Below are 26,795 nucleotides of genomic sequence, written 5' to 3' on the forward strand. Positions count from 1 at the left end.
ACGATGGAGGAGCTCGAATGACTCCAGCAGGAAAATACAGTCCCACATCATTTCTTTTCATTCCCACACTCGCTGGAAATCAAAAGAGTCCCGCCAGAGATTTCAACCTGCCATGTTCCTAATGAAATCAACCAGCAAAGAAAAACCTGAGTATATTGTCAGATATGGTTTCCAGGCAACAAAGGTGCAGGAGATTAGGTCTAAAAATAGCCGGCGTCTCGGTGCAGTGAGCTAAAATAACACACCTGAAAGACGGGAGCTAAAACTGTACATGGACAAGTTATTTTTAGTGTGTCAGTGACTTGATGAAATAAAAATACAACTTTTAGTGTGTTTCTGTGTGTGCTCTGTCATCTCCAGCCACCAAACACAACACCAACCTGGTGACTTTACACTATTTTATCATAGAATTCAAGACAGCAACTGAAATGAACAATTAAAAAGGCCTTCAGAATAAAACTAATAAAGTTTACTAAATGAGCTGAAACCCACACGGTGCATTTATCTCGGCCAGGAGTTTTATGGTTTCATTACTGTTGGTTGTTTGGTTTGTCCAAACAATGATCAGTCAACCTTCAGCAGACTAACAAGATAAACAGACGAGGACGAAGGGATTTAATCTTCAACGAAAAAAACAAATCATATTCTGGATCCAGAAGAAAAGAAATCTTACGATTTTAACGACACGTGACGGGCCATAAGAAGAAAGAATTACATTAAATATAGAGAGCTTTCTTTTATTCAAAAATGATGATGATGCGATCACTGCATTACGAGTTGCAGCAAGGGAGAACTTAAGAGTCCAATTTGATCTCAACCAAGTCAGACCACTGAAACTAAAATGCTGCTGCTGTTGAGGTGAGACGTGTTTCTTTCCACTGGACCCTCACGACTTTTATTTGTGGACTTCATTATGGGACATTTCAACATTTTCATGCAATCACTCCACAGTGAGCGAGACGGAAACACCGTGTCCAGATCATTCTTAAAACAACAGGGTTTGGATGGAAATATTAGTGTTTGCATGTGATTTCACTCCAATAAATTATCTACAAAACCAAGTGGATCAATGTTTCCTCTTTTTTTATGTACAAAAACATAAAAGTATATCATAAAACAGTGGACATTTAATAAGAAATAGCGTGCAACCTGAAGTATTCAACATTGTGCAGCTTCTCAATGAAATAACCAGAATAAAAGTCTGTTGTCTATTTGTGGATTTTATTTTATTGTTGTCGATTTTAAGCACATTTTTGGTGGAAATCTTCAAAACTAAGTTCAGGTTGGGTCAAAATTACCAAGGTGGACTTGACTAAATTGTGTTTTCCTATTTGTAATCCTCTGTTTTTGCTTTTGATTCTCACATTTGTGACTTATTTATCTTGTTACGTTTGTATTTTTCTCCGTGTGAAAATTATTCTGCCCACTTTGCCTGAAATTTCTCACTTGCAGGACTAATCAGGTTGTATTCAATCTAATCTAGAATATCTTAAGGGGAGTTTAAGAGAACCTTTTTCCAGTCTTCTTTATTTGTTGTGTTAATAAGACATAACGATTAGGTCTTACTATGAAACCTGCTGCTGCAACAGAGATCAATAACAATCAAGCATGTGACTTTTACAAAACTATTCATGAGTTTTACCTCTAATAATTTATTATAATAAAGATTTCTCCCTAAGAAATTAACAACAAAAATTAGTTCTGGGTAAAAGCATGGCCCTGACACTTTGAGAAGTTCTGGTTTAACGACAGAAAGCTATTTTTATTCTTCACTTAATTCTGGGCTCGTGACGGCCTGAAACTCAATCAGGGAAGTTTACAGAAATGGAGCGTTTCCACTCTGACATCAGTGTCCTGCTCTCCAAACAGCCCTCCGCGATCATTAGATGACCGACTAAGCCGCCTCCCTCCACAGACACAGAATGGCTTCTCTCAGGCGGAGCTGAGACCTTTTTAAATGATGTGGAGCGCCCGGCGGCCGCTCGGCCGCTCAGCCGGCCTCTGATGAAACCAGAGTGGAGGGAAGCAGATGTGACAGCCGGGCGTCAGATTGCTTCAGGAGTCTAAGCGCCGCAGAAAACAGCTCCCAAACACGACCGCCAGAGCTGTCAGCTCACGACATGACGCGTGGCTCTCTGCAGATTTCTGAATTAACCCTTCATGGTTTTTAAAGAACCATGAAAAGAGCCTGGATCTGCCTGAGAGGAGCCGTGTTTGTTTCTTAACAAACGTTTTATGTTGTATCATGGTGTGGTTTGATGAGAACAGCAAAGTTTACATTTATTTTGAAGGATCCAATCTTGGGTTCAAGAGTCTTAATCTAATGTAGAGAGTCCTCCGAATAGTCCCTCCTATATCCTTTCCTATCCACTTGTCCTTAACCCCTGGAAGTGTTTACGTGGTGGCCATGATAAGGGAAGTTGTTTCCAGTAGAAACAGTCTGCTTCTCTTCAGACCAGGTGTAGATTTTAAAGAAACAAGAACGATGAGCGCCCGTCTTACCTCGTCAGATCCCGAACCGAAGATGAGCAGGTCGAACGGGATGGCGGCCACCATGTCGATGAGGAACCAGCCTTTGAAGTAGTGGATGGCGATCTTGGCCGGGTGGCTCACCACCTCCTCGTTGGCGTTCACGTAGGTGGTCCTGAAGTTGATGAGGATGTCCACGATGAACATGATGTCCACGATCAGGTCCACCACGTTGAGCGGCGAGCACGAGTAGCCGCACTCCCGCCGCCGCTGCTCCTCGATGTCGTTGAGCAGGAAGGCGGCGGAGTACGGCGTGAAGATGGCGGTGTAGATGACCAGCAGCAGGATGAGCCAGTCCCACACCGCCTTGAAGGGGCTGTAGTGGAGGATGGTCCACTTGTCCATGCGAGGCGTCTGGAGCTTGTACTCGGGCAGAACGTCGGCGCCCAAAGAAAGAACCTGAAGAAGAAGTTCCCAACAGAACCGGTTTTACTGAGAAGATGTTGGAAACATGGAAGCTCTCCTTGACTGTCTTCAGTTATATTAGAACACTAATATCATTCTGGATCATTCAAATAACATTTGAGCTGTTTTAGCTTTTCTTGCCTTTTGTTTCAACAGTTTGTTCCCATTGTTGTTGCTTTAGCCATTCTGATTAATTTAGCCATGTTGGCTATTATTATTATTATTATTATTATTATTATTATTATTATTATTATTATTATTATTATTATTATTATTATCATTATATCATGAAACTTCAACTGGTTCCAGCAGTTTCAGCCAACGTCTTCCCCAACCATTATCAGTTGGTGTTTTTCACCATTGCCTGACGTTGAAGCTTTTTTCCCACTTGGAGCTGCATTTTTAATAGTTTCAGCCATTTTCTTTTCACTGTTTGACCTTTTATTTGAAATGTTTTACCTTTTGGGGCTATTTCATGATTTGATTAAAATGATTTTAGGCTTTTTAGCAGTTATTGTAATTTTACTTTATCCTATTTTAGCCATTTCTTGAGGTTTTTGTTGTTTTGCCTGTTTGACGTTTGTCACGCTGTTTCTCCTGGTTTCAGCTGTTTTAGATCTTGAATGAAACTCTCGATTTCCCACCAAAGCTTTTCTTTAATTGGACGTCACTTTGGAAATTCAACATTTCTCAGCTCAAGTAAAAGGCAGTGCGGAAACCATTCAGCAATTTTAACATAATATCTTTGACAAATTTCCCCACAAACTTTTGAAACATCGAGAACTTTAGGGTTTAATGCTGAGGGTTTTAGGAAAAGCATTGCATATAGAAAGCTGTCATGAGAGAAGGTGGTTTTGAATATAAAATAATTTGAACTACTTGTCTTTACAGAATTGCTCCAAACAAAACATTTTCATGCACCGTCTCTGGACATGTAGCTCAAGTTTAAAAAGATTTAACAGATTGTTCCACGCTGCACAGAATAAATGAAGATGTACAGTTGAAAATCTTTGCATGAGCAGATAACTTGAGGCATGATTTCATAAAAACTAATTATTCATATGTGAAGTGAAGGATGACGTGTGATTCTCATGTAATGTCAAAGCAGCAACATATTTAGAGGAAAAACAACAATAAAATCTCTTGGTCCAGTCGGCTTTCCGCTCGTCAGTTCATAAGTGGATTAAAGTTCAAGATTCTAACGGGAATCAGAGGTTTTATTGCGAGACGGGAAAATGTTTTAACTGCTCATGGGAACAGGAAATGAACAAACACGGGACGATGAAATTAAAGATGTATGAAATGTCTACTGCTGCATGGAGAATGGAGGCATCATCCGTCCCATTGAGCCTACCTGCCACTATCGTTGTCTCTGTTATTGCAGATACCATATATGCCCTAATAGCTTTTACCATCAATATTACAGCGGCGTCACGCACCATTTAGGACGAGAGTCTCAATAACTTGGAGGTAATTATAGGTGCAGGCAGACAGATCTGTTCAAGTGTTCCACACTTGAATTTTCAGGCAGCGCCTTTTTTTTTTTTATTCTTCAGTATAAGAACTTTAAGCGGAAACGCAAAGGAAAAGAGGCAAGACGAGTAGATGAGAAGAAGGGAAGAGCAAACCAGCCACTAAATGAAACAGAGACACGATGGCTGGATTCTGGCATGTTTTACTGCTTTATCGCTTCGTTTGTGGTCTTTCTATCCCGTGTGGTTCAGAGGGCAGATTCAGGGCCCAGGAGGATAAATTATCATTACAAGCTCCTCCCACAATGGAAGGTCAAGGACTTTGACAACATCTGGAAAAGACCTGAGACCAAAAGGTGAAATAAATGTGCTCTTCCATCCACCAACCTGACAATCTATCGCATGCATGCATACCACACTGTACACGGTCGTCACAGTGACGGGACACACGATGTGTGATCTGTTGGAGCTAAAATTAGTACGATTGGAAAAAGTTTGGTCTTGTATCCAAGGAACTTGGGCTTAAAGAGGAAAGTCTCTTTTTCCCTGTGAGAACATGTCTTTTCTTGACTCTTCTATATGGAGGTGAAGAAGTTCAGTGGTGATTTAAATAAATACAATATCAAAAGATAAAACACCAAATACTGTATCTTCCCAGGTCCAGGATGACATATGGACATCTATCACTGTGATGTTTTTACCCATAAGAACCTTGGACAGCAGCTCTACTAAGGTTCACAATAGACAGACAGATTGGTAAAAAACTTTTAAAAGGCCAGACCTCAAAAGAATCATATTCATTTACTGAAATCAGAGGTCAACTGGACAATCAGGAAGAATTTCAGCAGCGTGAAGCAGCTTCATCATTTCTCTGATAGGTCCTTTATCAAATAGTGTTTTGTGGACTTGAGATTAATATTACCGACACTGTGGAGAGTCGGAGCTTAACAGGAAGCTCCGTTTTTGTGGGGTGGATGACGTAGGACTCATGAATTAAATACAAGCTGCCAGTAACGGTGTCGAAGGTAAACATCCTGCTTGGACTGACACAGGTTGAACTGGGCTGGAGCGTCCTGCTCTTATATCAGCAGTGGTTAGAAATGGATCCATCATTTCAGAATGACGTTATCTTTCCCTGAATTCAATAAAAAATGGCGACAAAAGATGTAACTCAACAATAAAGGTTGAGATTACCGGTCCTGGGCAAACATTAAGAATAAACACCAGCAGCTCCCAGCAAACGTGGATCCTTCACCCCTCGGCCTGCTGGGAAGCCCGTGAGGGCTCAGTTGGCAGAGTGACGGTTCTAGATTAACGTCTTGAAGCCAATCTGTGTCTAAATAAAAGATCCCATCTTAATTATTTAACCTGCGTACTGTAGCTATGTGCACTTGGTGCAAATGAACTCTGGTGGGATAATGGAAAGCTCTTCATGCGTCTGGCTTTGGGTTCAGACGTATGCAAATGAGCCTGGGCGTTCTCCCCTTCTCTGGTTCTTTTGGTATTATTTATAAGAGCTGAGTGTTGTTTCATGTTTCCGCGGCCAATCACCGAGGCCGGCTCCACGTTCTCCTTCAGACGGGCCAAACAAGTCAACCCCGAGACGCTGACGGTCACTCTCGGATATCTGAGGCTGGCGTTGGGCAAAAACGCCCGGAATGTCACAAACAGGAGGCGAGTTCCAAGTTTGTGACTTGAGCAGCTTCCTGGCTGAACCCTCCATCTGCCCGTGGAAACTGTGAGGCAGTCCAGGGCAGCGGCGAGCGTTCACGAGCCTTGATCCCCGCTTCAAACCATCTCCGCGCAGCTCAGGGTTCCTTTCCAGACATCTGCTGGGGTGGTTTTCACAGTCAGGTGTCTTAGAGGATTGTTTACTGAGAAATATCGTCTCATCTCCTTTACGCTTTCTGCATCTATTTGCTGCTATGATCATTTTAATGCCGAACAGTGTCGTATAAGCGGCGCACGGAAATGGCAGTGTGTGCAGAGCGCCATATGCTCCGTTACAGAAGAAGCTGGGGCTGGTGGGGGTGGTGGTGGTGGCGGGGGTGGGGCGGCTTCCAGTGAGTCCACAGAAACATGGATTTAATTTGACAGCTAACTTCCAGACAGGCCAATTATTGTTCCACTTGGGAAAGAGAAGATAACACTGTGACAACACAGCCAGCAAAAGGTTAATGAAGACGGTGGCAGGAGGATGAGAGGGAGTTCAGAGTTTAAGGGGGTGAGTGCTAACTGAACAGAAGGACTGTGATTCTGGTAGACTGCTGCTGGTGATGATTGTTTTACCTGCTTTAGTCACTGAATTCAACCCTGCTGACACGTCATTTTAACTAAATGCCAGGGGAAAAAATATATATTTACTCCAAATAGGTACTTATTGCAACCACAGCTGGTGAATTAAGTTGACTGGCGTCTATTTGAGATGTGTGGTAATACAGGGTCAGTCCATTGGGGAATGTTTATTGTTGTTTATTGTTGGATCTTATGTTCCTGCGGCACACCGGTAATCAGCATTGTTGTTCAGAAGCCACTAATTCAAACTTAGTGTTTGCTAAACTTTGAACGGTTACTCAAAGTGATTTAAATTGAGTATGAATGACTGTTAAAAACATACTGTCAAAATTCATCAGCAAAATAGACGTACAGCCACCTATTGAACTTCAGAGCAATCAATATCTGCTTGAGACCGGCATTCATTTGTCGGATTTTCACCAATACTTGGCCGTTAAATCAACCAGAATTTACTGAAGATGTTTATCCTTCATGTGAAAAGTGATTTCTTTTTTGTTTTGTCAAAATATCTACCTGTGGAGTTTATTTAAGGCTACATTATTTTTTTTCACTGGCATGCAGCCACACGAGACCAGTGAATGAAGCTATTTGACGCTCATCTAACCAGTGCCATCTGTGTATTTATACCTGGTAGTTATGAGAACTGCCATCGATTTCAGACTGCTAAAAGATCTTCCTGCCTTACAGAAATTGACCAGCTTCTGTTTCTCAGGGGCATTTATTTGGGGGAAATTGAGATTTGCTTTTAAACAGTGATATTTGAGACATGAGACAATTTCAGATAAAATTCAGTCAGCGCTGAGACCATAAGTTTACTGTAATGTAGCAGTAAAACTACCTTTAAAAAGTCCTTTCACACTTCATCTGGCTTCAGTTCTGAGTGAATTGCTCCGCTCAGTGCCTCTGAGTGCCAACAATTTCGGTGCCCTCTATCTATTACACCGTTAATGGGCAAAATGCAAAACTGAGACCTGATCAGAGGCGGACGGAGCTTCAATCCACCGCTCCGAATACAGTACAGACCCCATTGTACTTATGAGCAGGGAAGGTGAGGATGACCTCTAACCTTGCAGGTAACTCTAGAATCCCGGCCTACTCTGAACGCTGTCTGGAAGCTGTAAGAGGATCCCTGATTATCAGGTGAAAGACACATCTGCCGCCGAGCTTCAATTAATCATGGCGGAGCTCTGGGAGAGCAGCGCGACGTGTCAAGAGGACCCAGCGACTCCATCGACTGCCCAGCCGGGGCAAGTCTCCATGTGATTGACCAATGACTGCACTCCACACGTCTCCCTGCTTCTGTCTGCACCTCAGACTGTCAACAAATACATTATTAATAGCTGAAGACGTAAAGAACGTTCAGCCCTTGAGGGCTTTCATCTGTGCTCTAATTTTAGGAGGCGCCATCAGTCGCTTCATCGATCTTCTACAAACGTACAGCCTTGTTCTGCCATACGGTTCAAACTGGAAGTGCAAAGTGAGATTTGTGTTGCTGCTGTTGGGATTTTATTCCAATGTCACGATGGTGCCATCAGACATTAGCTAATATAAAAATATGTATTCATAAGATAAATAAAACAACAAATTTTTCAGTACTTATCGTTTGATGGCTTCAAATGTTGTATTGATGGTGAGACTTTAGGGCCTAAAAACTGCATTATAAGGAGGCAGCATTAGGCATTGAGGTCACATTTATTACCATTTAAATCAAATACAGTTGATTTGTACTTGAGAACAGAAGATTATTATTCATTTCAGACACAGAAAGAGTTTCTTTGTTACACAGCAACTATTTTCAGTCCTGGGTTCTTTTTTATCTTTCTACCTAGAAATAAACGAAGCAACAAAATGTAAGTACGCCTGGATTTTAAAGGGAAAAGTACATTTTCAAAACATTTATGAATGAATGAGGCAACAAGCCCATGCATCTATTACCAAGGTTTATCTTAGATCCTTAATTAAGAGTTAGAACCTCGACGGTGCTCATTGCGAGAACCATCTAAACGGGGTTCGAGGAACTCTTACCTGTGTGACCTTGTCCGTGACGTTGTGCGTTCGGTCTTTGACTTTCGGGGCGATGATGGTCTTCTCGGACGAGGGGGGTGACGGGCACTTCTTGTCATTGTTGGCCTCGGAGAAGTTGAGCGTGATGAGCGGGATCTTGTTGATGGTGCTGTACCTGTTGAGGTTGGAGTCGGACGTGGAGCCGAGAAGGCTGGACTTGATCTGGCTCAGCGGCCCTGATGAACAAGGCAGAGGCAGATGTCATCACTCAGTGCTGGTATGTGGTTATTGGGGGGGGGGGGGGGGGGGGGGGTGACAGTGGGCTGTTGTTGATCCGTACAGATGCTGTGAGTTGTGAACATTGGAGAACAGTGTAGTGTTCATCTGTGATTGCCGCGACATGGGTGGTGAGCATGGGGTGACCCACACGTCTAGAATGGGTTCAACCAAAACACAACACAACACCGAGGATACAACAGATACTGAAATACAAACTGTCCAGCCTCTGATTGACCCGTCTAGGATGAACGGGCCTTTCAAAGTTTCTCATTAAAGGATAATGGAGAACACTGCTGGTGACAGAAAAGAATGACTCGATGCACGGTCAAAGAATGCGACTTCACAGTGTTGCTGCGACCGTCAAAACGTTCCCTCATCGTACGCTCAACTAAATAACAACTTAGCCTGTTAGCTTTCTGCTATCTCGTGGATGCATTGAGAAACACGTGACGCCAAAGTGGAAAACAGACGATTGCTGAATCGGGTTGAGTTCATCGCCCACAACCCTCTCTGGACAGAACGGTGAGTAAAAGTGACGGACGGGGAAACAGACAGCTGAGGATGAAGAGTTTTGGTTTGCATGCACAGCGTCAGGACATGCCACAGTCAGGAAACATCAGAGCGGTCAGACAAAAAAAGGAGCTGAAAAGAAAAAGTAAAAAAGCCAAAGCCATACCCACAGCCATCCAGGAGCGAGACACTGGCAAACCAGGAGAGAAGAAGAAGAAACAGGAGGGAAAGGGGAGAGTGGGATTATGGAGGGGGTGCCGGGATTAGAGCGTCAGTAGTCAGGAATACAAACAACAGTAGCTGCGCTTACATGGACACCGAGCTGCTTTTCCCAAAGAAGACAGTGTGCGAACTGTGGTGAAATGTTATCACATGATGAAATAAATCAAATAAAATGAGAAAAATGGCAATGGAATTAATGGATATAATTAATAAATATATTTGTATACAAGGAATCAAAGCTCAAATGAACTGACAAACAACTGTGGACTGAAAATAAATAGATATAATATAAAATGACCTTATACTTATAAAAAAAATTGTAAAAAAAGTAGTTTCATAGATGCTAAATGATAGATGATAAATTGTTTTATGAATAAAATACAAATAATCTCACAGAAGATGAAAATTGTAATAAAAAATTTAAATAAAATAAAACTAGGAACATTTTAATAAACTTACACGGCCTGAAATGTAAACTATCAAAAGACAAATAAATATACATGAATTTATAACAGGTCTGATCAATAAAACATTTGGTTTAACTGTCAGTGAGATTATTTCATGGATTTCATGGATTCTTATATTTTTTCTTCTCCTGTGAAGGTAGCGTTTGAATCGTGGCCATGTTTCAATAATTACCAATACAAAGAGAGAATGGAACTAAGGTGGTCTGTGGAACAACATGCAAGAATATCACTATTAAATGCCGACAATTACTTAATTTCTGCTGCTTCCTCACATGTCATGCATCTAATTCAGTGCACGCACATCTCCACTTTACGCGCACCACAGCCGCCTAATAAGCATCCTAATAATAATCATAATGATGAGTTGTTTAAATCTTAAATCAAACATGACTACAGGAGGCACATTTATACCATTACAGGCCAAAGGTTACACGATATTCATGATTTCTTTATAATAATCCAATTACTTGCCACTGTTTCTTCCATTTGTTTTGTCGTGCCTTAAATAATGAAGCCCTTCCTGATATAATTCATTGAAAGACTAGCTTCAAAATAGGCAACGGTAGTTGAAGAAGAAAGGAGGAAAAAGGGACAAACTGTGAGACAATGTTTTTACAGGATTGTTTGGAAATGAAAAATCAATCTATTTTCATTTTGTTAGGGTTTTCTGCTGCTTACAGAACCAGAGATGCCAATGCTGCATCAGCTGGAGGCAGCACAATAGCCTTAAGGGCTACAACCCACTAATATCTTCCATTCAATGTGAGGGAGAGGCGGCTGCATTGCCAGAGACGGCAACAAGGTTGCCAGTACCATCGAAAACAACTTCTAGTGCCAGAGATGGAAAGAGAGCTTCCAGAATCAGATACAGCAACGTTGCATCTGGTACCAAAGACAATAAAGCAGTTTTCAGTACCAAGACAACCAGTGGCTTCCATTGACAGAGGACGTTACATCCAGAATCAGAAGCAGTAAAGTGACTCCCAGAACCCCACCAAGCAAAGACGGATCCCAGTGGAAGACACAGCTTGGATCTTGGACTTGGACTGCCACCCACAGTAATGCAGTTGTGGTACCAAAGACATCCAGTACAGAAGGAATCAGAGGATCTACCAGTGTAACAGAGGCAGGAAGGTGTCCTCCACTTCTCGAGACAGCGACTGAATTCCACAGCGAAAGGCCACCAGAGAGGGACGCAACACCAGAGGCATCAACAAGGCCTTCAGCAGCAGAGGCAGCTTCAGAACCAGAGGCAGAAAGTGACGACTCGCACCCCAGGAAACAAAGTGCCACAGACACAAAGCTCCCTCCCACTAACAGAGGCATTAAAGTGGCTTTTTTTATCCTGATATAGTCGTTTAGTGTCAATGTAAGCATAGCTACTATAGCATAAAGAATCGTGGCGGCTCCGTTAGACAAAATGAAGACGTCAAATACACGTTGTTGGATCTCAACGTGTCAAAAATCAAAGCAAGAAGTAGGAAAAGAGTAAGTACTTATATTACAAACTGCATGCAGCATGAGCACTGCTGTGCTTCTACTGTATCCCATCAGGGAGAAAAACAAGCATTTGAATGGCGTCTTTTCATTCACTTAGACATGGCAGCAGGGATCCAGAGGTTGCGCAGAAGAAAACTGAGGTTACAGACAGTAGGAGGCTTCATTTTGTGTGGCTTCATTGATTTTCTTCAATGAAAACAGGCAGTGGAGGAGATTTAAAGTGTTGCTTCATGCAGGCGCGTGCAGAGGTCAGTGTGGTGTCTTTGTTCTTGTTTATAGCAGAGCCTTCCCCTGGGCGACCGGTCCGGGTCAGGCGGGTCGTGCACACCCAGACGCAGGCATTTAGTGCTGTGCCAGTCTTTCCACGTGGGCTCCGGCGCGAGAAAACTCACAAACACACGCGTCAAGTCAATCCATTAAGGCATTCAACATACATCCCGTGTGGGAAACACATGCAGCAAGCAGGCTCTGAGCGCCACACATCCAGGATACATGCGAGATGAGGATGCAGCGCACTGCATCTTGGTTACCTTTGATATTGCGACCATTGTCTGTGATGGCAGCAGCGGGAGAGAGAAAAGGGGGGAGGAGTGCAGATGAGAAAGGAATTTCTTTTTTTTCCTTCTTTCCTATGGTGATTAATGGGGTCTGGCATTAAACCCCCACTAGTGTCCCCGTGAACAATTCATTACAGTGAAGGAGACGTATTACTGTGTCAGCCATGGGGAGCTGTTTGAATGAGGAGTGGAGATAAGGAGACTGGGGAGGACTGATTGGCCGGGAGGAAACGAGGCCAGTCTGGGGCACTTTTCCCTCCAACCAAACGAGGGCCAAAAGGCTAATGAGCGATCTGGACTCCAAGGAAGATCCATCGCACAGAGTTTGGATTGTGACTCACTATAATAGTGATTAAGAGGCTGGCTCATCACATTTCTCCCATTTCACTTCATCAATAAATACCCTCATGATGATCGATGTTTTATTTGCTGAGTAATAACTTTGCATTGACTGCCGCAGATCAGGTGAAATATACAATAATGTTGTGGAATCCTGCAATCAAGATATGATCTAAGATACAAACACTTATGCAGACGATGGTAATGTATTTGTCTTAGTGCTCTTGTTTTCGCCATCATTTTTATTCCAGCTGTGTGAGTGCGCCGTGTTTTCCATCCCCATTGCTTGTGACTTTGTGATTCTGTCCCGTGGCCTCCAGGTACGAAATAGTTAGGCTGTCAACTGGTTAAAACTTGGTAGATCATGATAATCATGGTAGATCACAATATTCCATTACTTTCAATCTGTAGCACACGCATTGTTCATGTTGAGCTTGCGATTCTGATAAGTTATCGACGATGTGCCGCCCCATTCGCATTAGATATCAACACAATTGTGAAAAATTCATATCCTGAGTGACGTCACCTACCTTCACTGGCGTGTCGATCCCTGAACGGCATCTTGGAGTTGCACCCGAAGCCTTCCATGTCGTGTACGGAAGAAGCTCTGCGGATGCTGCACATGCTCTCCCTGGAGGCGGTCGGCGTGAGGCCGGGGATCGACGGCGCCGTTACCAGCGTGTCCTCCTGGCTCTGCTGCGTCTGTGCGACCACCGCCTGCTCCGGGTACGCCCGGTCCCACGGGCCTTTGGGTGACGAGTGGTCCAGAGGCCCCGACACGGGGGTGGAGCAGTGGCTGGGGCCGATGAGGGCGCGGGTGTCGTTGGCGTAGGAGGGGCTGCAGCTCTCGCGGGTGGTGGGGAGCTGGTAGTCTCGCGTGGCCACCGAGCCGTCGCTGTGGCGAGGGGAGTCCACCATGACGGCATCGGGGTCCTCCTGGGGCAGGGACTGCTTGCTGATGCCCAGGAGAGGTAGAGCCGGGAAGCGGAAGCGGAAGAATCTTCCTTTTCCTGATGGAGGAAGAAGAGGGAGGAAAACTGTCAGGAAGAGTCACTACCGACCGAACATCAACACTCATAAGAAAGAAGGCAAGGAAAAGCAAATTAAGCAGGTGTTGGTGTCCTGTTGAATTCCACTTATCATTTATTTCATGTTTCGGTGCAGCAATTCCATCATAACGAGTTTTTAATACAGTAACAACAACAACAACAAAGACTTATCCACTAGTTCCCAAATCACTCTTTAAAATTGAAGAGTTTTTCTTCAACAAAGCATACAGTACTTTTTACCACCGATTACTACACCATCGTCTGCATACCCGGAGACACGGTTAAGTAAAAAGAAATTGAACGTTCACAGCAAATCCCTCTCTGAAGCCTCTTATTGAAACATCACTGATGAATTGTGAGGCAGTGGGGAACTTCTAGTGAAGATTACGAGTTGTTAAAGCAAAATGAGTTTTAATGAGTCAGTGGGATCGACACAGCCCCCTCCTGACCTCGCGCTGTGTTTTCATTGTGTTTGTAACAGATCTGGCTGGTAGTCTTCAGCATCCCTGCTGGATGTCTCGCACTAACTCACCAACAGTGCTGAAAAAGCACAGAGCAGCTATCTTTAAAAAAATAAAACATTAATTAGAAAAAAAAAATCCTAGTGGATCAAAACAAATGCCTGCTCTGCCTCGGGCATCTGTTCAATCTTCAGTTTCCTTCAATTATTCAGAGAGCCGAGAACATTTGCTGAAATACTATAACTGTAGAGCTATGTGGAAGAATTGGTCCAGTAAATGAGTGATTAATAGCTCCCGAGGAGAAATGCGCAGATTATTATAATATGCAACTCTGTCGCATAAGTTAGTGCGATGCAGGAAAGGGCTGAGAAACATCACGTGGTTGACGTTCAGCACATACACAATTCGCAAATACTCGTGCATTGGCATCGCATGTTATGTGCAAACATGTCACGCTCACAGGATGTCACATGTAGATGGCAAACTGTAGCCTTCATGTTGTGAATCATTTAGCTGCCTGAACATATGTCGTACACGTCGGGATGCTGCCACAAGCGCACAGTGACAAGCGAGTGCCTTGGAAATGGTGCGGAGCAGAGAGGAAGCTGATGATTAAATAAATACTCTTCTTTAGGGGAAAAAGAAATAAATAAAAAAAAAACCCTGCTGAGGCTGCATGGTGCAGAAACCAAGGTGTTTAAGTGAGAAAGCTTCTAAGCAGAGTCAGAAAACCCGGCTTGAGTGACCCATGGGAGTGTTTTAAAGTGGACAGGAATGAATCCTGATCGAGATCCATCTTCCAACTTTTTCTTTTGCATTCTAATTATACGAAATTGGCAATTTGTGAGCAAAATTCTTCTGTCTACTCCAGCGGTGCCAGTAATTCTGAGCTGCACTCTCCCCGCTATCTGCAAAGAGCGAAATCGTTAAAGACGTGCTCAGCCACACAAAACGTGGTAAATTAAAAAACAGAGGGAGAGTTTGAGCTTCAGAAGCCTGCGTCTTTATCTTCCTCGACGCTCCTTTTACTGGAGGAAGACTGACAGGAAGGAGAGAGAGAGAGGGAGGGAGAGAGAGAGAGAGACTAATTTTAGACACAATGCTGAGTGTGTTTGGGTCAGCGTGGCGTGTTTAAATTAAGTCTCCGACGACGTCAGAAACAATCATTTGCATTCAATTTGGTGGCTGAGAGCGGGGTGCGAAGCTCACAACAGCACCGCAGTGCGACTAAACAAGCCTTCATCCATCGCCCAGATGAAATTCTGTTGAGTCGGCACGCTCGTCTGTGCAGCCGCCACAAACAAAGTCCGTTCCATCCCCACTGTGACGGCTAAAAGTGACGATCAAAAGGCGGCGTCCGATCCATCACTCGGGCTCATCTCGAACAATCAATTCCCGCCCTTTTCCCTGCGATCCCGCCGCGGTGACATGACAACTCTGACATTTTTACCGCGTAATGGTGCAGTCAATCGTGGGCCGCCACTGTTAAAGAATTGACACCTTCACACAATAATGAATGGCGGCACGAGCTCGGAGCACGGCGCCTAATTACGGTGCCTGGAGGATAAGCATACATTATAGCCCACAAATCTTTTAATTAGCTCATAATTCAGTCATGGAGTGTGTGTGTGTGTGTGTGTGTGTGTGTGTGTGTGTGTGTGTGTGTGTGTGTGTGTGTGTGTGTGTGTGTGTGTGTGTGTGTGCGTGTGTGTGTGTGGCTGTAGTTAACAGGGAGACTGGAGAAGGCTTCCCGTGCCCTCGTAGCAAAGCTCTCCTTCCCAGCAGCGGCTCTGCACAGCCACTGGACGCACACCGGCCCTTGTTGCTATGATACAAGGTGGTATTATTTGCATTGAATATTAATTAGGGCTTCAGATCCTCACGAAGGGGAGAGAAATGTCTGTGGAAGGTGAGTGTGATTCACATGTCAGGGGGGCTTGTTGTGCTTCTTGTGACTTTTTCATTCCGGATTTTTTTTTTTCATTTATTTATTTTTTGCTGACGTTAAACATGAACAAGGATAAAAGCGCGGCGCTATCGGCTAACGCACTCATGAGTGGATTTGCATGCTCCGTTCTCTCACCTCCAGGGCTGTTTACCTGCGCTCCCAGACCTCCGATTATGCACCAGCTCTGGAGAATAAGGCGGGTATTTCCGCTGTGTCCTCACTCGTTTATTAGAAGGAGTAATGAGTGGATGATTGCAATGAGCCGGAGCTGCTCGTACTTAGTTTCTGATTTTTATGGTGTTTTTCTTTTTTCCTCATTAGGCAGCTGTTAGCAGAGAGTGGCAGCACCTCGGGGTGACAATTAGAGAGGATAACATGTGTTTTTAAGTAGAAATCTAACATCGGAATGGCTGATTTGTCCCATCCTGACGGTCGGTGGAAGCCACATTCAGACTGAGCCGCGCACATCACTATTGATTTTTAAAACCAAATCCAATAATGAACTTTACAATCAGTTTAAAGTGGGAGATATTACAGTTAAACTGTTCTTCAAATCTAATTTTGTACTCACAAATCTTCTGAGGAAAACCATTTGATTCAGAAAGAAGTGCTTATAAGGAAAACTTCACATGAACAATGTATATACGTTCCCGTGGAAACGTCCCAAAGGAAGTGACAAATACAGCAACTAACCAAGTCATGTGCGTTATGATGTCATTCCTACCACTTACTATTATGACGACTTTTGAAGGAAGAACAATTTTATCTTACACTTCTCTCCTGCAAGTCTTTTACGAAGCGGGGTTCACGGTTCAGTCACGGTTGACAAGGTTTACATGCTTTAAGATGGAAGCTTTTATGTTCACTTCTTTATAAACTGCGCCCTGCTCACTGCTGGGCGTCGCTCCATTAGCTGCATTAGGAAAACGGTGAACTGTTTGTGAGGTTGTTGTTGGACATTTTCATTGTTCTACTGCATCCCTGCTGCAGGTGAAAGAAAAACCAAAGCAATTTCACTCTCCCAGTGAACGACGGCGGGTCCTCTCTGGTGTTTAGAAATGAGCGGTTTTCGCTGCAGGAGCTTGATGAACCGGAACATAAGGTCTCTACCAAATTCTATTTCGAATCTGAAAAGGAAATTACAGTGGCATTATTCACTACACGGGCTGTCTTCACCTGGACGTCAAACTGTGGGTTCAATACAAAGGTGAAAACAATAGAGGAAAGCCTTATTATCAGGATGAAAACATGAGGAGAAAAGTAAGTACCAGGTTAGAAAACACTGGTATTTCAGTCGTAAATTACTGCATAACGTCTCCAGCTTTTACACCCTTAAATTACTATTTAATCATCGTATATTAGCTGGACGGTTTTAGTAAGTTTGAGCACCCAACAGGTCAAAGGTGGGACCCAACAAATGGAGACTATTGATTAAAAACCAAAGTCATACTCATATTTTGAGTTTCAATGTCATGAGAAAGTTTCAGCACAATGAATCACTGATCAATGATTTGTAGGAGATAAGACCTTGTGAGTAAAATGAAGAAATAAAGAGAATTTTGTCTGGGGCCCCATTCACTGAGACGAGACGAGATCATTCTAACTATGTCACTGGTGGGCAATCCCACACCGGGATTAAAGAGGCGAGCAACAGCTCAGTTTACCCATGAAAATACCCCACAAGATATTCAGCAGCTCCTCAGGAATTAATTAGAATTCATTTGGGGTCAGGGTTAACTATTATTGGTCCCAACACTGTCTTTTCTATTTTTTGGATTAAAATCATACGTATATTTAGAAAGTGACATCTTCTCTGACATCTGAGTACCAAGCACGGCGCCACCATGTTAAGGTCAACATATCAACAATAACAACAGTTCATTGGCAAAAACAATGAAATGTCAAGACTCAAGATGTCATGTCATTAAAATGTCACCTGTACTGGAAATGACAAGACTCATGTCGACAGTCGAGCTGAAAATTGGAGAAACTGTAAAAACCAACTTTGAAATATTGAGGATTACGATATGATGTCGAGAGAAAGATTCAAAATATCTACAAATCATAAAGCTGTCGCTTATGAGGTTGAAACATTTTGGTCTAAAGTCTACAGTGTCTAATAAAGTACAAATAAAACATTAAGGATTGAGAAAATGTGAAGAATATCGTAAAAATCAAAGCAACAAATTGACAATAAGTTCAAAAGATTGAAAAAGATGTTGACATAAAAATAATGCCGAGATGTCATCTTTTGTTCAGAACTTTTGTTGGAATGAGTCTGGAGTCAAACAAAATGAAACCAAAATGATGGACGTATAGGCAAGTAAAGAATGCTCATCGACTCTTCTGCTTGTTCATTTCCAGAGAAGGGTCAGAAACATCCCAAACCGCCTGATTTCAAACGGTCTCAGTATCACATCTTAACTCACACGCTAAACGAACCGCTCATGCTTCTGATTTCGGCTCATTATCTCCCTGCCGATGCTCAGCTTTACAAGTCGGAGGACGTTTTGTATTACGACACGGCACACGAGCACACGCTTTTGCACGAGAGAAGATGGATTGAGAAGAGACGGATGCTCCCGGAATGACAACTGATAAGCAGCGTCTAATGCATTCCCCGGAGGGCGCGGGAATAAAGCAACACACAGATCAGCTCTCCGGTGTCACACCTCCTGCACACAGCGCCGCCTCGGAATAGTAACACAACAGGTTCCGGCCACTTCCATTCACATCTGTAGCAGTGTCTTCAGCGGGGATCTTCCTGTGAATTATGCAGAGTTATTGGTGATTTGTGACCTCTGTCCGTCTGCTGCTGGTGCACTCGCAGGTTTCACCGGGAGGAGCGAGGCCAAGAAGTGCCGACTCGCTGCTGTAGCGGCAGAGTGGACAGACGCAGAGGAAGTGTCCAACACTGGGACTTGACCTTGTAAGCAAATCTGAACCTCGCGAGCAGATTGACACTACTTAGATATTCAGATCGGACTTGAGAGGTTGGGATTGCCCTTCAGCTCAACTCCCCAAGAGAAGCTACAGACTCATCAGTCACATAAAAACAGAAGTCTCCGTCTTCCATTAAGGGAAGTGTGGTCAATGTGTCCATGTGTTGAAGTTTCTGCAACTCCTCAGCCTCTCTGTCATGTCTGCTTGGGTAGCAGGCTACTTTTCAAAAGCACCCTTAATTTCTCCCTAAGAAATAGCTCAAGAAGATAAAACAGCTAGAATTACAAAAAAAATAAAAAATGGCTTGAACAAGTAAACCTGCTGAAAGTTTTCAGATCGGATACAAACAGATGAAAAACTCCTCAAATAAATAAAAAAATAGGCAAAAGAAGCAAGAAAGTTACTAAAAAAGTTTTTTTTAAATGTTCAAACGGATAAAATGGATAAATTTGTAAAAGTAGCTAAAACTGTTGAAACCATTTAAAAAGGTACAAATTTGAGAAAACCGCAGCGGCTGAACAAGTCAAATAGTTCAAACTGAGAAAATTACTATATTCCATTAAAATAAATAAATCAAGTCACTCCAAACCCCTAGAACAGTTAAAAACTTAATCTCTAAATTGAAGTAATGAAACTTCATGACCGCAACCTCACAGGTTTTTATATGTATTGTACATTTTTTGCTGTACTTTTTCTTTATTTCAGACATTTTTATTTGGCCTCCAGGCAAATTTCATTTGCATTTATTTTCCTTCTACCTTCACAAACCTGCAGCCCATAAGGAGCCCCATGGCATGATGCTGCCTCCGCCATGCTGTGCAACAGAGCCAGAAAAATGTAAAATATCTTGCAGTTGTCTGGGAAGTCAAACTACAGAATTGGTATAAAATGTTCAGTTATAAATCTGGTTGTGGATATATTCCTGGCAGGGGAATATGGTGGGATCCAAGTCTGATCCAAATTAACAAAACCCCTGGGGCCTGATTTAAGATCCTGTGTAAATCGTGCTCGCCTGCCACCTCATGCAAAGCGATCAGACTCTTGCTTTGCATTTGCTTTATAGGCGATCAACGAAGAACGATATCTAAGATCATAAGTCTTCCACAGCATGTCATCTGAAAATTTATAATTTGTCTTTATGAGCCGTCCCATGTCACACAGGGAAACATGTCCACTGGCCTCGTGACAAGCCAGATGATCCACAGTCACTTCACACAAGGTATATAATAATGGAACATTGGAGCGGGTGAATACTTCCCTACTCTCTAACAGAAAACACTTGCTTATACACTCAATCCACGCATGCCGACTCTTTCCAGCCCCCTCCCACCCCCCCATGAGGCAATTCAGCCTGTTAGGGAGCCTCATCCAATTACAGTCATCTGGAGGTGACCTCTGCTCCTCCACGCCGCCGCTTTATATGTCACCCGCAGAACGTGGAAGGAGAGAGAGACTCAGAGGGGAGAGGGGGCATGGAGATTGCGTTGGAGAGCGCCGCAGGGGAATGGCATCATACACTATTACACCGACAGCTCTGGGAAGAAGAGTCCTCCTCGGCGCTGCTCCGCTGGTTCGTCAGGCCATCCTGGCAGGCAGCGAGCTATAATTGGGCCAGACCTTTGAGATGATAGCAGGCGGACACATCAGTGTCTGCTAAATGCTGGTGTCAACATGCCAAAGGAGACGTCTAACAGGGAATTCCTGCGCTCGTGATAGCGTCTGCATGTACAGATGTAACGTACAAGCAGCAGATCAGTGCGAGTGCCGCGACGGATCAGACATTCCTGGATAATATATGTAATACTAAAAAAAAAAAAACTACTATAATGTGAGCCAGTCTAATGCCGACGGATTCACAAGTAAAGCTGCAGTGAGCTGGGAAGAGGCTGCGGTGCTTCGTTAAACTGTTTCAGTCATTAACAAATTTAAATATGACAGCAACTCACAAACTGGAAAAGCAATGCAACGTTGGAGTAATGGTGCGAATGCTAAACACATAATCCTCATCTTACATCTTCCTTTTTCCACTGGGTGGATGATTTGTAACAGTGGAGTACCACCTGGCGTGTCACTGGGGACTTCTTGGTTTGTTTCTTTCTGCTGAATTAAGTTTTTCTCCCCACACCGTCAAGATTATAAAATCTTTTAGAATCTGACTAATATATTTTTAAGTCCTGCGCCAACTACTGCAAAACATCTTACAAGTAGCCTACTATAAAAGATGAATAATTACTGTGATTCTCAGCTCGCATTCAGATGTAAATGGAAAGTTCCTCAAGGAACGGCGTTTGTACTTGTTTAGAAAAGAAAAATAAACACAAAAAGCCTCACAGTGCTGCTCTTTCAAGCAAAATCAAAGATCAAATGTCCGTAACTTTAATTGTAATATCTTTTAAATGTAGTGAGTCCATACTGCCAACAGTCAGAGCATTAACAAGGAAGCTTTTCCTTGTAAGAAGGAATGAGTGCAACACTAATACGGGGTCACGTCAAACCTTTCAGATTGTGGAGGAAAGGTAAAGATCAGGAGATGATGAGGATTTGGGAAAAGGTTAGAAGTAAAAGGTCACCGATGGCTGCTCTACTGCTCCTCCATCCCAGACCTACACTGCAGAGTTCCTTGGTGGTATGTACAGTATTTGTTAGAATACACAATTTATAGATATTCTGACTGGGTTTGTACACAAGTTTAAGTACCTGAAATACTCTACTACAAGCTAAGACTTGAAGTATGATGGCGCCGGTGACGGTCTTTACTCACGTTGGTCAGCTTTGGAAGGGGAGGTGTGGTTGAGTCTCTCCAGGGAGTCGCTGCTGCCTTCGTCCAGGATGTAGTCGAAGTTGAGGATGAACATCATGACCACGCCCTCTTCGTTCTTCACCGGGATGATGTGGGTGGCGCAGAGGAAGTTTGAACCTACACAGTACAAAAGGAAATCAGCTTCTGCTACTGATGGTATGATTCTGGATTTACACCCGCTGACGTTGAGGAAAAGATCCTGTTTTGTCACAAAAATGCTGAATGGTCTTCGTAACTGGACTTAAATGTAAACGAATGATGAAAAACCTGCATGAGATCCATTTATCAAACCTCTTGATTCACACAAAAGTGCTCCTTCGAGCTGACATGCTCCAATCCTTCAATCGCTTCATTACTGTTTGACTGCAACGGATCCCGACTCCCATCGATCAATCACATTCAAAAGTCATTTGGTCCGGAGTTAAAGTAACATGAAAGCTTTGCAGTTGCAGCGCAGCGCGACCCTGGAGCTTTGCGTTCGCACTCTTTGACATTCAAACATCTTATCCCTGATAAGGCCGTGTGTGCAGAAATAAAACCAGGGTGAAAAGGTCAAGAGGTCCACAGAGAGGAAAGCCTCTGGAGCCCAATGATTTCATAGATGCAGACATGCCCTGTGTGTGTGTGTGTGTGTGTGTGTGTGTGTGTGTGTGTGTGTGTGTGTGTGTGTGTGTGTGTGTGTGTGTGTGTGTGTGTGTGTGTGTGTGTGTGTGTGTGTGTGTGTGTGTGTGTGTGTGTGTGTGTGCCTGCGTGCATGTGTGTGTGTCGCACAGTTTAGTCTGGTGAAACACACTGCGAACATCCATTTAAGACAAGTTTAGATTAATACATTATCCAATTACTTGCATATTCCGGCCCCGAGGATGACAGGAGATCCAAATGTCACAGGAATAACAAAGCAAACACGAGTGTTCCTTTCTGCAACAAGGAGAAATAAATGAACTGCTCTCTGTTGTTAAAAGCCAATTATGTGCGCTGGCTCCACAGTGGGAGGTAAATTTAAGGAGGCCCCGCCTAATTTATCAAGCAGGAGACAAGACGGTCAAGAGAGACGCAGCCACACAAGTCAAACACAACTAAATCTTCCACACCTGAATAATATGTGTAGCTACAAAATGATCAAAACAGCAGTGTCTGTTAAATATCTCTGGAAGACGCTTGCTCTCGCATCAAGCTCCAAGTCCTGCTGTCACCACCAGGGTATTTATAGACCGCCCAGCAGGCATCCTGCCCACAGCATTTCTTTTTCTTGACACGCTCGATCCTCGCTCTTACTCACAATAGTAAGCACACCACCAAGAGCGACCGGACATGGAGCCGACGATGGTGGAACCCCGGCTTTTCGCTGACCTTCGCTGCCTATCGAGTGGCGTTAGGCGGCAGCTACCTCACCAGCTCGGGGGGGTTGATTTATGCTTCAGGGAGCCCTCATTCCGCTGGGCGAAGCAATACGCTGCCCCTAATAGTTCATCAGTGTCACCATGAGGAGCTCCAGCCATTAATTGCAGTCAGATGGGGCGGAGGTGGGACGCTGGGGTGACCGCGTCTTCACTTCCAAGGAGTCTGGACTGCAGCAGGAGGGAATACCCACCGTACACCGCAAACAGAGGATTTGATGATAAAATAAAACTCCGATCTTTTCCTGATTGGATCAAAATTTTAAACCAGACTCCTTGATGTCTTTCAATGTGGCGCTTCCAATTTGTTGTTATTGCAATGGAAACTCGCCTGTTTTCATCCCCGCAAGCGCAAAGAGCAGCCTCCACGGTGACGAGAGTCCTATTATTTGACTCGCTTTATTTGCAAATTAAAATGATCTTGTGCGTTGCCACGGAAACAAGTGATCCCTTCAAAGAGAGTAAAACTTGTTGCACCAAGTTGGATATTAGTTTCATTTGTCACCGGAGCAGAACGACTTTGAGATGTTTCTCTAAAGACGTTTTCTTTCAGACAGAACAACAAACGAATGCCGCGGCTTTGGATTATGTTGCATCTTATTTACAATGTCTTCACAAATAAATGAAAGAAAATGAACATTGCTGCGTCGTCACAGTACTTTAGAATTATCCAAAGTTGCTAAGAAAGAACAAATCAAAAACTAAAATACCACAAAAAGCCATTTGAAAAAAATCCCTTCCTTAGACAGCAATCTAATAGGAGCAGGTTAAACAGTAAGAGTACGCAATGTGCTAAATACGTAACAAAAAATCTACATATCACCGAAAAATTATAGTTCTTCTACACATGAATCTATCTGCTAAAATAACATCTTTAATATAGTCAAACTACACACGACTGTTAAGAAATAAACCTGATTTTGTTGTATAAACATTGTCGGCTTTCCCGACCAATGACTTGTTTCAGTACTTTTGGGAGAGTTAGTCATTTTTCAAGCTGCTTCTTGTGGTTTCAACCGTTTCTGTAATTTTCGTCCTGCACATATGAAACATCCAGGAAAAGCAGCAGGTTGTCAGTGGAAGTAAATAACCCTGTCCATGTTGAGTGCAACTCTATTTTCTTTATTTGCATTGAATCGCGGCTGCCTTACCAAGAGGTGACTTATGAAACTCAGCATTTATCAGCTGCAGTGAAAGGCAGCGAGCGCGAACCATTCTTCAATTCTAACGTCACATTTGTCACTTTGAACTCCGAGATCGGTTGGGGGTTTTTTTGTTTTGTTTTTTCAAAGATTGCTTGATAGCCACTTTGCTCTCAGAGTACTTGATCCTCTCTGGTATTGAGTTGCATGGCTGTGTGCTTGCGAGTGTGCACACACACACACACACACACACACACATATTTGCATGGAGCTTCCCAGCCACACTTATGCAAACTAAATTGCCCGTGCCAACACAGGTGCAATGCTTATGCCCTGTTGTGCCTTTGCGCGCTGCCATGCAGAGGATTATGTGGTCTGCACGCTTCTGCACAAATGGACACATGGGCAAAGCCCAATTAAAATACATTAACCGCAATTTCTCCAAGACGATCGCTGAAGCCGATGCAGCGTAACTGAAGTGAAGGTTGAATAAAGGTCAAACAAATCCACACACTGAGGAGCAATAGGCGCGACCTCTGCACGCAGGGACGTAACGTCAGCTTTGTAAAGCAATCTGTGTGCATGCATGTGTGTACACTAAAAATAAGCCGTGTGGAATCCACAGGCATCTATAATTCATAAGAGTTAAGTATTATGTTCTAGAAAGCATAATGGTCTGACTTGTTTGAGCGGGATAAGAATGAGGCTGAGGATCCATGGCACGGCGCAGGACGCGTTTCAGAGATCCCCTTCCCAAATCAGCTCGAAAAGAAACAATCAATTAGTGCCACGTCATGTTGAAGCAGTCTTTGTTTTCAAGCACACGCTGTATTCAAATAAATTTGAATTTGAAAAAGAGGGCTGGGGGGGGGGGTTACTGCCGGGTTCAACCACACAGGAACGATTATCATCTGTGATCATTTTAAACACAGATTTTTTCTTTAGAAAGTGTTCAGTCATGTCAAGGGTGTCATCACATGCATGTTGCATTTCAAAAAGTTTCAAACTTCAAAACAATGCACAGAAAAGTAGAGGTTTGGATGTTCCTTTGCTCTTGACTGCTCTGCTAAATATTATCGTGCTGCTCTGCGAACCTGCTTTTAAACAAACCACTATTGTTGAGATTCTGCCAATTAACTACTATAGTAACCAACTCTGCTACTATGTTAACCGACTGTTACTATAGTAACCAACTCTGCTACTATGTTAACCGACTGTTACTATAGTAACCAACTCTGCTACTATGTTAACCGACTGTTACTATAGTAACCAACTCTGCTACTATGTTAACCGACTCTGTTACTATAGTAACCAACTCTGCTACTATGTTAACCGACTCTGTTACTATAGTAACCAACTCTGCTACTATGTTAACCGACTGTTACTATAGTAAACCAACTCTGCTACTATGTTAACCGACTCTGTTACTATAGTAACCAACTCTGCTACTATGTTAACCGACTCTGTTACTATAGTAACCAACTCTGCTACTATGTTAACCGACTCTGTTACTATAGTAACCAACTCTGCTACTATGTTAACCGACTGTTACTATAGTAACCAACTCTGCTACTAAGTTAACCGACTCTGTTACTATAGTAACCAACTCTGCTACTATGTTAACCGACTGTTACTATAGTAAACCAACTCTGCTACTATGTTAACCGACTCTGTTACTATAGTAACCAACTCTGCTACTATGTTAACCGACTGTTACTATAGTAACCAACTCTGCTACTATGTTAACCGACTCTGCTACTATAGTAACCAACTCTGCTACTATGTTAACCGACTGTTACTATAGTAACCAACTCTGCTACTATGTTAACCGACTGTTACTATAGTAACCAACTCTGCTACTATGTTAACCGACTTTGTTACTATAGTAACCAACTCTGCTACTATGTTAACCGACTGTTACTATAGTAACCAACTCTGCTACTATGTTAACCGACTGTTACTATAGTAACCAACTCTGCTACTATGTTAACCGACTTTGTTACTATAGTAACCAACTCTGCTACTATGTTAACCGACTCTGTTACTATAGTAACCAACTCTGCTACTAAGCATCCTGTGACTGTGGCTAAACACCATGAAACTCTGCTAAATGACTTCCCATTAGGAAAAGGACCTGCTGCTGTGCTAACTTGCCGACTCCTCCTAAATGACGTGCTATATGCTTTCAGTCTCTGTTAAGAGAGGGCAAACATGCAAGATGGTAATGGTAATGGTAATGGTAATGGTAATGGTAATGGTAATGGTAATGGTAATGGTAATGGTAAAGGCCTAACTGGTGAGCCGGTTGCTGAGGGAGGTTTGACTTTTGTTCTTTGTGGTCCCACAGTGAACCGTATGCTCAGTGGTTGTGGGAAACACACAGATTATTTGTTTTAATGTATTTCTTTCATTCCTTAGTAAAGCGCTGTGAATTGCCCTGTGTTTGAATGGTGTTCCATAAGTACATTTACCTTGC

General features: G+C 43.1%; 1 protein-coding gene across 1 annotated transcript in view; it reads right to left on the reverse strand.

Annotated features, from left to right (window-relative positions):
• Positions 1-26,795, reverse strand: part of LOC308127758 (voltage-gated inwardly rectifying potassium channel KCNH7-like) — a gene marked incomplete at both ends in the record, with an annotated part of 65,377 nt that overhangs the window by 19,283 nt on the left and 19,299 nt on the right. Inside the window, 6 exons of the mRNA XM_080493063.1 lie at positions 2,503-2,928; positions 8,727-8,941; positions 9,661-9,684; positions 12,214-12,234; positions 13,110-13,589; positions 21,742-21,897. Of these exons, the coding sequence (XP_080349189.1) occupies positions 2,503-2,928; positions 8,727-8,941; positions 9,661-9,684; positions 12,214-12,234; positions 13,110-13,589; positions 21,742-21,897 (1,322 nt within the window). The remainder of the gene's footprint in view (positions 1-2,502; positions 2,929-8,726; positions 8,942-9,660; positions 9,685-12,213; positions 12,235-13,109; positions 13,590-21,741; positions 21,898-26,795) is intronic.

Source organism: Lipophrys pholis (genome assembly GCF_963383615.2).
Source record: "Lipophrys pholis genome assembly, chromosome: 23".
Taxonomy (NCBI): domain Eukaryota; kingdom Metazoa; phylum Chordata; class Actinopteri; order Blenniiformes; family Blenniidae; genus Lipophrys; species Lipophrys pholis.